The 14,757-nt window shown below is 59.9% G+C and overlaps 1 protein-coding gene across 3 annotated transcripts in view; it reads right to left on the bottom strand.

The window, feature by feature from the left end:
* Nucleotides 1-14,757, bottom strand: part of INPP5A (inositol polyphosphate-5-phosphatase A) — a 166,466-nt gene that overhangs the window by 48,714 nt on the left and 102,995 nt on the right. For all 3 annotated transcript variants that reach the window (XM_051982792.1, XM_051982793.1, XM_051982795.1), the window contains exons 5-8: nucleotides 9,812-9,875; nucleotides 7,878-7,981; nucleotides 1,225-1,277; nucleotides 393-512 (exon numbers count right to left, since the gene is read on the bottom strand). In XM_051982792.1, coding sequence (XP_051838752.1) covers nucleotides 393-512; nucleotides 1,225-1,277; nucleotides 7,878-7,981; nucleotides 9,812-9,875 — 341 coding nt within the window. The remainder of the gene's footprint in view (nucleotides 1-392; nucleotides 513-1,224; nucleotides 1,278-7,877; nucleotides 7,982-9,811; nucleotides 9,876-14,757) is intronic.

Genomic DNA, 14,757 nt, shown 5'->3' with positions numbered 1-14,757 from the left:
TGGGGGTCAGCAATGAGGGTGCAGGCCACGCGCTGGGCCCAGGAGGGGCAACTTCTAGGCGAGGGACGTGGCAGAAGGGGCAGCAGAACCTCGTGGGCACGGGAGGGGCCGAAGAGTGGTGGGGAGGGGGACGGAGCAGACGAGGCCCAGAGAGAAGGGGGTCAGCTGGCCGAGGCCCCTTGCCAGGACCGGCACCGAGCGCCCCCTCCCTCATCCTGGGCTGCCCCTTCCCCAGCGCCGGAGCCCCGGGGATACCCACGGCCAGAGGGGCCCGGAGCGGGGAGCCCGCCTCCCCCTCAGCCCGGCCGGAGGACGCCCCGGTGAAGGAGGCCCCGAGGGGCTCCCGTGGAGGGGCCGGGAGGCGAGCAGGGCCCACAGCTGACCCCACCTACCGGTCAAGCACGTAGCCCAGGGCCTTGTGCCGAATCCCGGAGTAAACCGACGGGCTGGTCTCCCAGGCGATTAGATTGGAAGCGTCGTGGAAGAGGTGGATGTTCACCAGGTCGAAGGCACTGCAGGACAAGGCAGAGAAGGGTGAGCGAGGGGGGCCGGGGCCATGGCACCTGGGACCGCTCAGCCGTGCCGGCCACAGTGGGGCGCTCCAGCAGAGCCTGCCAGACTGTGCAAGCACGGGCTTTACCCCACACTCCCAGGACTGGAAAGGGCCAGAGGGAGGCCCAGAGTGAGAGAGGGGATGCAGCTGGGAAGTGGGGGGCTCCTCCCACTCCCTCCTCTACTCCTGACTCGTGAGCACTGGGGAGCCAGGCGGGCCAAAGGCAGAACAAGGGGCGACTGCCAAGGCGAGGAGAGGAATGGCGGGACACGGCCACCTGCTGGCCGGCCTGGGATGGAAGCTCGGTCACGCCCACTGGGAGAGGGGGGCGCCCTGGACACGAGGCGACGTGGACTCGGGGATGCGATGCCCTTCCCTTCCCGGGCTGGGGTGACCGAGCCCTCTACCTGTCCCATCCCCCGGGGCGTCCGCTCTGCCCGGATGGAAGATTCTGTCCATTTCAGAGCAGGAAGGGGCAGTGAGGAGCCCAGGAAAGAAAGGGGACCCATCCCTGCCTCAAGGAGTGACCGAAGCTCTTCCTCCACCAAGAGGCGAGAGTACATTTCTGGTGGGCTGAAGACCGTGGGGGCCGCAGCTGCCCCCGGAACCCTGACCTCCCAGAACCCCGCACCTCCCAGAACCCCACACCCCCAGAACCCGTGGTGACCTACCAGTCCGAGATGCACCACCTGGTCCGAAGAAAGCCTTTCCTGGACCACTTGCACTGAAAAGCAAACACAGTTGTTTCACAGGATGGCACAAGAGCCGGACCCCCAGATGACCCCAAACCCCAAACCCAGAGCCAAGCCTGCTCTGCAGGGACCACGCGGCCGGGGAAGGGGGGGGCACTTCCTGAGCAAGGGGCTAAAATGAAGTTCCTATGAGGGAAATGAGTTGGGGAGGGAGAGGGGGAGAGGGACAGAGACACAGAGAGAGAGACAGAGACAGACACTGAGAGACAGAATGACAGAGAAAGACACACACATCCTATCAAATTCCTTTTATGACACTGACATGGTACTGATACCTAAACCAGGTAGGTTGAAAACAGAGAAAGAAAATGATAGACCAATCTCCCTAATGAATATTGATGCTAAAATCTTAAATAAGATATTAGCAAAAAGACTATAGAAAATTATCCCCAGGATAATACACCACCATCAAGTAGGAATACCAGGAATGCAGGGCTGGTTCAATATTAGGAAAACTATCAGTATAATTGGCCATATCAATAATCAAATTAACAAAAATCATATGATCATTTCAATAGATGCAGAAAAAGCACTTGATAAAACCCAACATCCATTCCTATTCAAAACTCTTGATGGTATAGGAATAAATTGACTTTTCCTTGAAATAAACAGTAGCATCTATTTAAAACCAGCAGTAAGCACCATATGTAACGGGGACAAACTGCAACCATTCCCAATAAGATCAGGAGTAAAACAAGGTTGCCCACTATCACTGTTACTATTTAATATTGTATTAGAAATGCTAGCTTTGGCAATAAGAGTTGAGAAAGAGATTAAAGGAATAAGAATAGGCAATGAGGAAACCAAATTATCACTCTTTGCTGATGATATGATGTTATACTTAGAGAACCCCAGACACCCTACTAAAAAGTTATTAGAAATAATCCACATCTTCAGCAAAGTTGCAGGATACAAAAAAACAAAACAAACAAAACAAAACAAACAAAAAAAAAAAACACGCGCACGTGTGTGCACACACACACACACACAAACACACACACACACACAGATGGGGAGGCAGAATGACAGACACACACAGAGACAGAGACCGAGACAGCGGGACAGAAAGAATGACAGACACAGAGACAGAGATGGAGGACAGACAGACACACACACAGAGAGACAGAGACGGGGAGGCAGAATGACAGACACACACAGAGACAGTGGGACAGAAAGAATGACAGACACAGAGACAGAACAAGCTGCCTTGCTGACAAGGGCTCAGAGCCAAGGCCCCATTTCTGTTACTAGAGACCAATAACTGACAGGCTCCCCTCTACACCTGATGCTAGGGCTCTGGGCTCTACACAAGAGCCGCCATCTTGGTCTGCTGGACAGGGGGCACTAGATGCTTTCCCCTGGTCCCAGACTCCATCTGCCAAGGGTGGCGCGCCCACATCCAGGCGCTGGCCCACGCCCCCACACTGCCCTCGCCCCCAGGAGCGCCAGCCCGTCCATGTATGTCAGCTGTGTTGGGGAGCGGGGAGCCAATCATCAAAGCCACCTTTGGTTTTTCCCTTTCTGGCTTTGGAAAATGTGTTTATTAGTTTCTGACGCCCTAAACCGGTCCCTCGGCCCGTCCTGGTGAAGGCTGTGTGACAGAGCCTTTGGGGCAGGGAGCCTGCCGCCGTGGCCTGAGTGTCTGGCTGGGGCAGGGCCGGCTTGCCGAACAGCTGGGGATGCTCTCCCCCTGCTCTGAGCAGAGCAGCCCCAGCCTCATCATTCACCTTAATGAAGACGTCGGGCCCTGCCCTGGACGTGAACCTGCCAGCGACGAGGCCCGGGTGCTGGGCTGGAAAGGCCGGGCCCCTCGGCATCCTCCTTTTCTGTGACCCGGAGAGCCGCTGAGCGGGCAAGGCTTTTGGGGGGTGGCTCCCCAGCCCCTCGGAGGGTCTTCCTGGACGTGGGAGCCCCAGACCAAGCCGTTCCTCCTGGCTGCCACCTCCCCTTACTGACGCACCCGCTCCGCTTTTTTAATCGCAGTATCCTGGCACAGGGTCTGTAGGACACTGGCTTCTTTTAATTTGGAAACGACTCCCCAACTGAGCCGCCCGTCTCTGGGGACACCGGCCCTTCCTGACCCGGCATCCCCAGAGAGAGCGCCGACCTTTTAAACCCTCGGGAAAGGGCAGCTCCATAAAGACTCCGACGTGGGTGGAAGCAGACCGCCATGCTCGGAAGGGGGGTCGCCAGCCCGGACCGATCGTCACCGGCACGGAGCCCCGCTCCATCTTCTCGCCCTCATTTTGTGGAGAGGAACCTCACAGCCTTCAAAAGCCGGCCAGGGCCACAGACCAGGACGGTCGGGGCAACAGCACAGGAGAACCGCTGAGGAGGGAGGGAACGGCCTCGGATGGCGACGGCGAACGTGCCGAGCATGGGCTCCACGTCTGAGGCGGAGAGAGCAGCTGGGGCAGACCCGCACCCATAACCAGCCCTCTTTGTGAGCAGGAGCACCAGGCCAGACCCTGCCCTGCCACTGCCACCGAGGAAGCCTCATGGGAAGGTCAGGCTCAATGCCTCCCCTGTTGGGGGGAGGGGGCTCTGGAGACAGGCCCAGCAACCTCCACGCGTGCCAGGGCTGGCCCAGAGCGCGGGCCCATAGGAGCGGAGGCCCACAACTGGCCTGAGCCTTCCAATGCCCCTGCCCGGCCTCAGGCTACAGATGTCCACGGCCGAGCCTCCCTTAGCCCGTGGCTGTGACCTTCCGCAAGTGCTCGCTGGCGTGGCAGACGAGGGATGACTCCCGGCCAGAGCGCCTGCCCTGTCAGAGTGGGTCTCTCGTTGTGTCCTGGCCGGGCTCTAAGACCAACAATCCGGCCTTTTATGCATTTTGTGACCCGGCATCCACATGGACCCACAGAAAACACTGACGGGGCCCAAGGGACGGATGGGGGGACCTCAGCCCACAAAGTGTCCTGGGCCTGACGGCCGCCCAGGCACTCGCCAACATCCTCGGGGTCGCTCCCCTCGCGGGCCTGCTGAGTGCCGCAGACGACCCTCATCCAAGTGACCCTCCCCTGCGCATCCTTCCAGTCCCCAAGGAGGGGGAAGGCAAGGGGGGGGGGGAGGCCATGGCCGGCAGAGTCAGTTACTCTGGCCAAGGAGTCCCTGGGCTCAGGATGGTGACCTCCTGCAATAATGAGGAGGCCCCCTTCCTGCAAATGGGCGACAAAGCGGTCAGCCCCTCGGAGCCGTCATCCTCCTGGGTCCTTGGGGCGGCCCTGCTGGGAGGGGGGAGCCTGCCTTTAGTAGCTCAGGCTGCTCTGAATGCGGCCCCCATCTCAGAGGGCAGAGGCTTCCCAGCTCGGCCCATCTCCCGCCAGAGCCGCCGGCCTCTGAGCCCGGCCTTGGGCGCCCTGGCCAGCTCGCAGGCCGGCCCTCCGGCTGCCATCCTTCACCCGCCGCAGGCGCTGCTTCGGGCCCTGCTTAATAGGATTCCTGTGGCCCGCAGATGGATGGCGAGCGCGGGCAGCTTCATCTCCTAAAAGAGCCCATAAATCACACAGGGAGGGGGGCTGCGGGGAGGGGAGAGCGGCCTCCTCCGTGAGAGGTTTGCATTAGAGCATTAGTGGAATTAATCCATCTTTCATAAGAGCGGGCAAGGGCGCGTGATCTATGATAACAACCGATTTCTCACTCCCGGCCCGGGAAAAATGGCCCGCTCGCGGCCGCCCGGCCGCCCATTATCTGGAGTGCGGCTCCCCAAGGCGTCGTTGGGCGCCGGCTGTAAATCAGGCCGGACTCGGGGAGTCCCCGCCGCTCATTGCGGGAGTGGGCGCGGCCGTCGCCGTAATTACTTTTAGAGCGTCCTTAAGCGCCCATAAAAGACCGAGAAATGGCCCCCGGGCAGTTCTGCCCCAGAAAGCGCGGGGAGGGCTGGGCTGGAGCCGCCTGGGACCCCGCGAAGTCCCTGAGGGCCGGAGGTCAGAGCGCAAGCCCAGAGAGGCGGGGTGGAGCCCCGCCCCCACGGGGCCAAGCGCTGGCCGAGGTGCTGAAGTCTGGGCCGGGCCTGGCCGCGAGGAGCTGCCGATCTAAGGAGAGAGCGCACGCGCCCTCACCGCAAGGGCCTTTGGGAGGGGCGCGGGACGCCCAGTCTGCGAGGGCGGGAGAAGCGGGCAGAAAAAGGGAGGGGAGGCTGGCTGCCGGCTCCGGGCTTAATGAAATCATCCTCATCAATCTGCCAAAGGCGGGCTGAAGGGCGAGGCAGGGCTGGTCATCTGTCCCCTCCCCGCCCCCCTCCCGCCCTGGGGAGTTTTCCATTTCCGCTAAACTTCAGTGGGGGGAAGACAGGAAAATTCCCCCAACAAAGCCCCGCCAGCCCCGACTCACGCTGCAGTCACGCGGCTGGCGTCTGGGGGGCGGGGCGTGCACCCCGACGTCAGCTGGGGCGCAGAGGGCCGGAAGCGCCATAGCCCAGACCCACCACTCGCGACTCCCTGGCCCAGAGCCTTCTGCTTGGTCCCTGGGAAGCCCCCGGGGGGCCACAGGCATCCTGCCCGGGGACTCTCCAGTCACTCGGAGCGCTCAGTGCCGCGGGACTTCCCCGCCACTTCCACGGCATCGGCGGGGCCTCGCACAGACCCGCGCCTGCTCCGAAGGGCGTCTGGCCCGCGCTTTGGGGCCCCTCCCGGACATCCCCCAGCCTGTCCCAGCAGGCTGGGACTCCCCCGAGCGTTCCGCTCTCTCTTCGTCCCCACGAGGCCCCGCCAACTTTCAGGGATGACAGGCGCTGCCTCGGTGCTGCTGCTCCTGCCAGGCGGTTTCCGGCTCCCGCGCCGGCTTCCGGCTCCCTCGGCGGTTTCCGGCTCCCTCGGCGGTTTCCGGCCCCCTCGGCGGTTTCCGGCTCCCGGGGCGGTTTCCGGCTCCCTCGGTGGTTTCCGGCTCCCTCGGTGGTTTCCGGCTCTGGCGCCGGTTCCCGGCTCCCTCGGCAGTTTCCGGCTCCCTCGGTGGTTTCCGGCTCCTGGGGCAGTTTCCGGCTCCCTCGGTGGTTTCCGGCTCCCGCACCGGTTTCCGGCTCGGAACCTGCCGCGGCCTCCTCTTCAGGCTTCCATCAGCTCCACTTGCCCCCAATAATCGGTTCTTCAATGCCCCCAACTCCGTGTCTGTCCCACCTCGAGAAGGACGCCCAGTTGTCTCCTCTTTGTCCCCTTTGCACCTTGAGTCGCTTGGAGCTTTGTCCCCGCTGGACCCCGGCCCGTCTACGCTGCCATGGGGGGGGCGCAGGACTCAGGGGCCGACCCCCACTCCACACCGGGGTCTCCAGAGGCCACGTGCTCCATGATGTGGGGAAGGGGGCACAGAGTGGGCCTCGAGAAGGGGCTCAGGAAAGGGGCGCTCCTGCACCAACCTCATGGCACAGAGGGGGCTCTGGCCCTCGTGGCTGCCATTTCCGCTGGGCTCCCAAGTCTGCCCCCATTATCCGTTCAGTGGATCAGTTCAAGGACGTGTGTGCCCTGAAAGGCGGAACCGTGCGCCACGTGGCCATTTCCCAGGGTCACAGATTGGGGCTGGAAGCTCACCCCTTTATCTAGGAGATGGGCTCTGAGGCAAGGAGCTTGGGGGAGGTCTCACAGCTGGGGACAGCATGAACTGGGGCCCGACCCACCACCAATAAACGGAACCTCTGGTGCGAGAGCCCCGCTCTGGCCCCCGGTCCGCCGCTCTGGCCCCCGGTCCGCCGCTCTGGCCCCCGGTCCGCGCGGTCGCCGCTCTGGCCCCCGGTCCGCGCGGTCGCCGCTCTGGCCGGGGCCAAACGGTGCCAAATGCAGCTGGGCAGCAGGTGGAGAGCCGCCCCCCCCCTTAGAACTGCGGGCCCCTGGCTCTCCCTGGGGCTTCGCTCAGGACCTCGGGGTCATTCCCGCCCCCCACCCGAGCATCCCCATCCACAGCCAGCCGGCTCTTCTCCTCAGGGGCCTCCCCGGGGTCGGACTCCCAGGCCTCTTCGTCCGGTGCCACCGTCCCCCACGACGCCCGTCTCCCCTCTCCCGGTGTGCCGTGGACACACAGACCTGGGCGTCCTGCAGACGGCCCCTGCCCCTGCCCGGGGAAACGGCCTGCCAGCGTCTGTCCCCTTCCCTCCTCAGCATCACAGCCCGGAGGAACTGGACCGGGGTGGGAGCTGCTGGGGTCTCCCTGCCTCCGGCCAGCCTGCCAAGACTCTCCTCAGATGCAGCTCTCGCCCCGGCTTCCTACATGGGGGGCCGTGACCCCTGCTTGCCTTCCCCTCCCCCAGCCTGCCGGCTCCTCCTGCCCCCCAATCTTTGTGGTCTGTCTTCCCCTCCCGCTTCCAGCTCCAAGCCATCCTCCACAGGCAGCAGCCTTCCCCTTTACCCCCACCTCCTTCTGGGAAGACCTCCCCACGTGGACACCCCTACCATGGGCTACAGCCGGCTGGGGCAGTGGCACAGAGTACACAGCAGGTGCTTAATCGGTGCTGGCTAACTTGGCTACCAAGGAACAACAGAAGTTGGGCCAGTCCCACAGTTTAAGCATGAGGGCCGAGCGAGTGGGGGGCCCGAGTCCGGGAGGCCTGGAGAGCCCCCCGCCCGGGGCAGGGCCCACTCACCCACCTCTGGGAAGTAATCCTGAGGAAACTTCTCCTTCTCCAGCATCGGCGTGCTCTCCAGCGTGTCTGAGTAAATTTCCTTGCCCGTCACTTTTTTGTATTTCTTTGCTAAGGAAAGAAAGCCACGAGTGAGCGAAGGGCCACCTCTCTGCGACCCCGTTCAGGAAGGTGATGGGCATCAGGAAAGCGACAGGCACAGGGTCGCCCCCCTCCCCAGCACTCCCCCTTTATCTTCTCATCTCATCCGAGCCAAGGCCCCGTTCTCTAGATGGGGAGACTGAGCCGGACTTCAGCCACTTGCTCAAGATCTCAGTTTTCCGGACACTAGGCAGCCTTCTGGGAGCCACGGCAGCACCGAGCCGCCCTCCCGAGAGCGTCGACTGCTTCCCGGGTCCGCTGCCTGCCAACGGCAACATCAGCGTGACTGTGATTGTGTACACAAGCGTGACTGTGAGATTGTGTCAGTGTGACTGTGATTGTGTATATGAGTGTGTGATTGTGTCAGAGTGACTGTGATTGTGTACACAAGCGTGACTGTGTGAGATTATGTCTGTCAGTGTGACTGTGATTGTGTACACAAGCGTGACTGTGTGAGATTATATCTGTCAGTGTGACTGTGTGTACATGAGTGTGTGTGTGATTGTCAGAGTGACTGTGATTGTGTACACAAGCGTGACTGTGAGATTATATCTGTCAGTGTGACTGTGATTGTGTACATGAGTGTGTGTGTGATTGTCAGAGTGACTGTGATTGTGTACACATGCGTGACTGTGTGTGATTGTGTCAGAGTGACTGTGATTGTGTACACAAGCGTGACTGTGAGATTGTGTCAGAGTGACTGTGATTGTGTACACAAGCGTGACTGTGAGATTGTGTCAGTGTGATTGTGTCAGTGTGGCTGTGATTGTGTACATGAGTGTGTTTGTGTGTGATTGTGTCTGTGTGACTGACTGTACATAAGCGTGTCTGTGAGGTTATGTCAGTGTGACTGATTGTGTACATGAGTGTGTCTGTGTGATTGTGTCAGTGTGACTGATTGTGTACATGAGTGTCTGTGTGTGATTGTGTCTGTGTGACTGATTGTGTACATGAGTGTCTGTGTGTGATTGTGTCTGTGTGACTGTGTACATAAGTGTAACTGTGTGATTGTGTCAGTGTGACTGTGACTGTACACAAGCGTGACTGTGATTGTGTCAGTGTGACTGTGATTGTGTACACAAGCGTGACTGTGTGAGATTATGTCTGTCAGCATGACTGTGATTGTGTACACAAGTGTGTCTGTGTGATTGTGTCAGAGTGACTATGATTGTGTATACAAGCGTGACTGTGTGAGATTATGTCTGTCAGTGTGACTGTGATTGTGTACACAAGCGTGTGTGAGATTGTGTCAGTGTGACTGTGATTGTGTATATGAGTGTGTGATTGTGTCAGTGTGGCTGTGACTGGGTACACAAGCATGACTGTGTGAGATTATGTTTGTGTCAGTGTGATTGTGATTGTGTACACGAGTGTCTGTGTGTGCATCTGAGCACGTGTGGATTTGTGCTAGTGTGACTGATGTCTTCTGCTTATATAAACTTGAGCTATTTTATCCCAGTGGCCATGAATATTGTGACTTATTTTCCGGGGCGGTTCTTGCTGCCCCTTACCCTTGCCCCCAGCCCCCAATCAGGATGCTCCCTGCTCTCTCCCTGTATCTGGGAGACACAGCACAGTGACCTGTACACAGTAGGCACTTATTAATTGCTGGCCGCCCTCCCCACCCCCAACCCAAGTTTCCAGCTGACACACCTGGTGGGCTGGAGGGCCGCCCGTGAGGGATCCTGCTCACCCACTGGGCACTCATAGCACCTCGATGGTCCCGAGGGCACCTGGGCCTCTTTGCAGCCCCAAAAATCACACAGACCCCCACCCCAGAGGGGCGGGTACTGGACTTACCTTTAAAGTCAAACTGGTAGATATTCTTCAAAGACTCATGAAGGAAATAGAAGCTTCCTAGTGCCTAGGGAGGGAAACCAACAGGAATCGGTTAGGAAGCTGGAGGTGGGACCACCCTCAAAAGGGCCCTGATGCAAAGCCCTCCCCCGTACTGTGGTGGGACACTACAGGAGGCAGGGCTGGGGGACACAGCAAAGCCCTCCCCCATGTTATGGTGGGATACTGGAGAGGGGCTGGGGGACACAAGCTTAAGGGCACCAACAGAGATGGCGGCCATTGTTCTTCCCCCACTGGTCCTTCCCAAGGAGATCCATCCTTCTGGGGCCACGGCCACACATTCTCCCAGGGGAAGCGGCCCCCCAGCTTCCCAGCCTACAACCACGCTCAATCCTGAGCCGCCAGACCCGTCCACAGTTGACTACGCCTAGACCCCTCACTTTAGAGGTTCACTTTCCTGGCTGTGGGCCAGACCTCCTTCTGTGCCCCTGGATCAGGGGTCAGACCCAAGGGAAAAGGGGAGGGGGCATCAGCCATCCCTCAAGACCCCCGTGGGTGCCAAACTGACTTAGGAAATCCTGAATTCACATGGTCTTTGTGATGCTGTTGTAAGACTTCTGGGTGACATTTCCCAGCTGCTCTTGAACCCGGGGCCACCATTCTGAAATGCCCTTCTTGCCCGAGACCACCTTAATGTGGAGGCTCACAGATGTGGGCAGGGCAAAGGCCAAAGTGCCATGTGAGGCCGGCACGAAGGAGCTCGAAGGTCTCCCCCACGGGAGAGAAAGGGGGGGCAATTCTAGAGACAAAACTATGAGGGGACGGCCAGCATGTTCCTCTGACCTCTAAGACTCCGGGGGGGGGGGGGAGGCAGATGCTGGCTGGGCGGACAGTTCAGCCCTCACTGGCTTCCCTGAGCTCCTCAAATGGCCGCCATGAGCGCAGGCAGGACCAGGGGGCAGGAGAAGGCTCCCTGGAAGCACCACCTGCCCCCTGAGGAGCCCAGGCTCAGCAAGGTGAGAGGAGAGCCTCGGGAGTCACGCCAGGGACAGCTCTTCCCTTCCTAAGCCCCTCCCCCCTTGCTGAGGACCCGGGGTCCACGCTTGGCCTCTGGGCTGGGCATCCACTGCCCGGCCTGGCCAGCCCCTGCACAGCCCACACGGCAGGCTCTGCGACTGGTGCCTGGGGAGCCACGGCCAACTTCCGAGCACCGGGGAACCCCCGGTCTGCGATCCACAAGAGCTCTCTCCCTGAGCGGTCCCCCTGCCGTTTCTCAGGCCAAATGCACGCTGCCAGGACCTCAGTGTGGCTGGGGTGGCTGGGAGCCGCCGGGAGGGAGGCCGCTTTAAACACTACGGGCAGCGGATCTCCTGGTTGAGTTCTTCCTTCCAGCATTAGCCCGCTCTCCTTGTCTGCGGACCCCTCGGGTGCTCCTGGTTACACACGGAGACGCCGGGTGGGAACGGCGTCTCTCAATCAAACTGCGCTGAAAAGGCCCACGGCCTGTCTGTCGCTCAGGGGTATTCCGCGGCGACTCGTAAAACCACCACGGCGGCGGCGTGTGCGTGCACTAAGTGGCAGGCCTCGCGTTGACTGAAAAACGTTTCACAATAATAGGAGACAAATAGTATTCTCTCAGAGCTGGAGAAATCCAACAGAAAGGTCAACAAGAAGCAAAATATAAACCGAGAAACAGATTCTGCAAGGCCACGTTAACTCCACTTGTTTCTTGGGATCGAGGAGCAGCTTTAGAGATAACCACAGGCAAGGGCAGACCGGAATCCTAAATGCAAAAAGGCAGAAACGACACGCTGGCCGTCACTTATTACACCAGACAATTTGGGGATCGCCTCCAACAGCGCATTCATAAGCCACACCCCCCGCCCATCCCGGGCACGAAGGGCCTCCCTCCAGCTCCCCTTGCTCTTGTCACACGATCGCTAGGTGGGAGCCCTTATTCCTGATTTTCTCCGTGCTTTGCTGCCCCTCTGCCATGGCTGACGGCTCACAGCCTCGTGCACGTCTCCGAAATGCTCCCCGTTCTTCAGAGGCGCCGGGGGCCTCGCTGCCACACGACTCTCAGTAAAATGTTAATGTTGCAAAGAAGGGTCTCGGCTTTTGCGGAAAGTTGGAGGGTATTAAACTAACTTTGCCATTTCCGAGAAGTCACCATCTCGTTCTCCTTCTCCTATCCAAGCCGGGGCTCAGCTCGTGGTTCCCGTGCTTACTGTTCGATCCAGACAAACAGAACCCTGAGAGTGTCCGTTCAGATGCACAGGGAAACCCGGCCCGTCTGGGCCTGCTGGACGGCACCGTCACGGGGCGTCCCTCCGGAGCGCCCAGCCGACGGCCCCGCACCTCCCCACATCTCCCTGCCAGCCTCGCACGACCCTTGTGATCGGAGGTCACTGGACAGACCAAGGTCCGCGGTCCCATTTTTCACGGCATCCCAACCGATACGTGGTGAGAGAGAGGAGAGAGACAGAGACACACAGAGAGAGACAGAGGAAGAAGAAGAGGGAGAAACAGAAACAGACAGAGAGAGACAGAGACAGAAAGAGAGAGAGACAGAGACAGAGAGAGACAGAGACAGAGAGAAACAGAGACAGAGAGAGACAGAGACAGACAGAGAGAAACAGAGAGAGACAGAGACAGAGAGAGAGACAGAGACAGAAAGAGAAAGAGAGACTGAGAGACTGAGAAACAGAGACAGAGAGAGACACAGACAGAGAGAGAGAGAGACTGAGAGACAGAGAGAAACAGAGACAGAGAGAGACAGAGACAGAGAGAGAGCAAGAGACTGAGAGACAGAGAAAGAAACAGAGACAGAGAGAGACAGACAGACAGACAGACACACACACACACACACACACACACAGAGGAAGGAGAGGGAGAAACAGAGAGGAGAGATAGACAGAGACAAAGACAGAGACAGACAGAGGAAGGAGAGGGAGAAACACAAAGACAGAGAGACACAGAGAGAGACAGACAGAGATAGAGACACAGGGACAGAGAATGTCTCGCAGGCTGCCCGAGAGCCTGTCACTGGCCTCATGTGTGACCCCCAGGAAGGCCCCAGAACACAAGGGGCAGGGCAGGCCGCGGGCATGACCTCACCGAGTGCAATAAGGCTAATATAATATTATGGAGATTGCAATAAATAAATTGAAAATAAAATAGTCAATGAGGGCCCAGAAACGGTAATTCATGTAGTCATAAAATCCATAATTAGCACTAATGAATATTTTAAGTCAAAGTTCAGCCCAACTTTTTCAATGTTTAACCAACTCTATCAATACAGTTCAAGGCAGCCATTTATCATGGCACATGACAACGTCTGAATATGAATGAGCCTGCGCCAGGAAGCCCCTATCTCCCGGCCCTTCCTCCTGCGTGTCAACAGTGTTTGTCCGGCTGCGTTATCGATCCCCTGCCGCAGCCCGAAAACAATTCAAACCCTCTTTGCGTATTGGAAACCTCCCGGCGGGCGCTTATTAATTTTGCAGCCATTCGCTGCTACCTTTCAGCAGAAAAAGGGGAGTCCCGGGCCCTCCGAATTCCTCCCAGAAGCCCGGGAATTCTGGGGTGAGGAAGCCCCGCCCCCCGGCTCCCACGGCCAAGCTCCTGCACAAAGCAGCGCGCACTGGGCCTCGGACCAGGTCACACACCGTGGGGTGAGCTCAGCACTGAGCTGTCCGGTCCAGCCCCGGCCTCTGCCAGAGCCGGAAACCAGCCTGGGCGGGAGAGGGTCCCGGTCCCCGTCTGACCCAGGGGGACCCCGTAGGGGGCTTGTGACACCTCTGGGTGTGCTCCAGGAGGACCCTCCCGGCAGGGCCCCTCTGCTGCCCTTGGCTCCTGGCACAGCTGGCAGGAATGGAGCCAGCCATGAGTTCCGGGAGGCCCCAGGGGCTCGCACAGCCACCCTCCTCCTAAAGGTAGGGACCGCCTGTGGACACCCTGGGCCCCAGGGCCTGAGCCCTCCCTCCCCCAGCAGCCAGGCCGGGCCCCAGGGCCTGAGCCCCCTTAGCAGCCAGGGCTGGGCCCATGACTCACCGAGGTGGGAAACCGAGCCCAGATTACCCCATTAAAAAATCCTCCATCAGGCCGTGTTTGCAAACAAAGGGGGTGTGGGTAATTTATCACTTCCTGAATTAGGCTTATCTCCCAGAGTACACACCATTAGCCTCCAATCCCCAGCCTTGGGGAGATAGGAAGGAGTGGGACGCGTTAACTCCTTCCTGCCCCCCCCCCCAGGTCAGCACCTGCAGGAGCCCTGGAGGCCTGTAAGTGCCCTCGGCCTGTAAGCGCCCTGGCCTGGGCTGCCCGGCTCTGGCTCCTGTCCCTGGCAGGGGGGACCAGAGGGCTCCCGCCAGCTGGAGTGGAGCCCGAGGCCGGAGCCCGGAGCCCGGAGCCAGGGCCATGGCCAGCTCCCTAAACCCCCGCTCCGGCCCTCACCGGGAAGGGGAAGCTGGGGCCCTCCCCCTGCCAAACGTCCAACTGGCGCCTTCAGAAGCGCCTACTCTGTGCCCGGTGGCTGAAGGCTGGCGCGGAGTCTGGGGCCCTCCCGGGGACTTTTAGGCCTTCCACTCAATTATCCGGAAAAGAAAACAGAGAGGTGGTGGCTGGGGGAGGGGGAGGGCTGAGACTGGGGGGGCCGCTGAAGCCCCCCCCCCAGGGCAGGACCAAGCCCCCGGGGCCAGCCCGGCCAGCTCAGGCTGGGATCTGGGTCCCAGGCCCTTGTCTCGCGCCTCTGGAGGCGGTCCCCTCGACTTCCCAAACAAACCGCATGGTTTATTTTCCGACACCAGGCTTTTAGGCTTGTCTCGTCAGAAGGCACCGAGTCCAAAGAGGCGCATTCGGGGGCTCCCCCCCCCCTTAGTCTCCTCTGGGGCGGGACCCAGTGGGAGTGGGCGGGAGGCTCGGCCAGCGCCCCCAAACCCTCCCACCGC

This window comes from Antechinus flavipes, chromosome 2 (assembly GCF_016432865.1).
Source record: "Antechinus flavipes isolate AdamAnt ecotype Samford, QLD, Australia chromosome 2, AdamAnt_v2, whole genome shotgun sequence".
Taxonomy (NCBI): Eukaryota; Metazoa; Chordata; class Mammalia; order Dasyuromorphia; family Dasyuridae; genus Antechinus; species Antechinus flavipes.
Note: the sequence above shows the minus strand (reverse complement) of the source record. Positions and strands in the feature narration are given on the sequence as shown.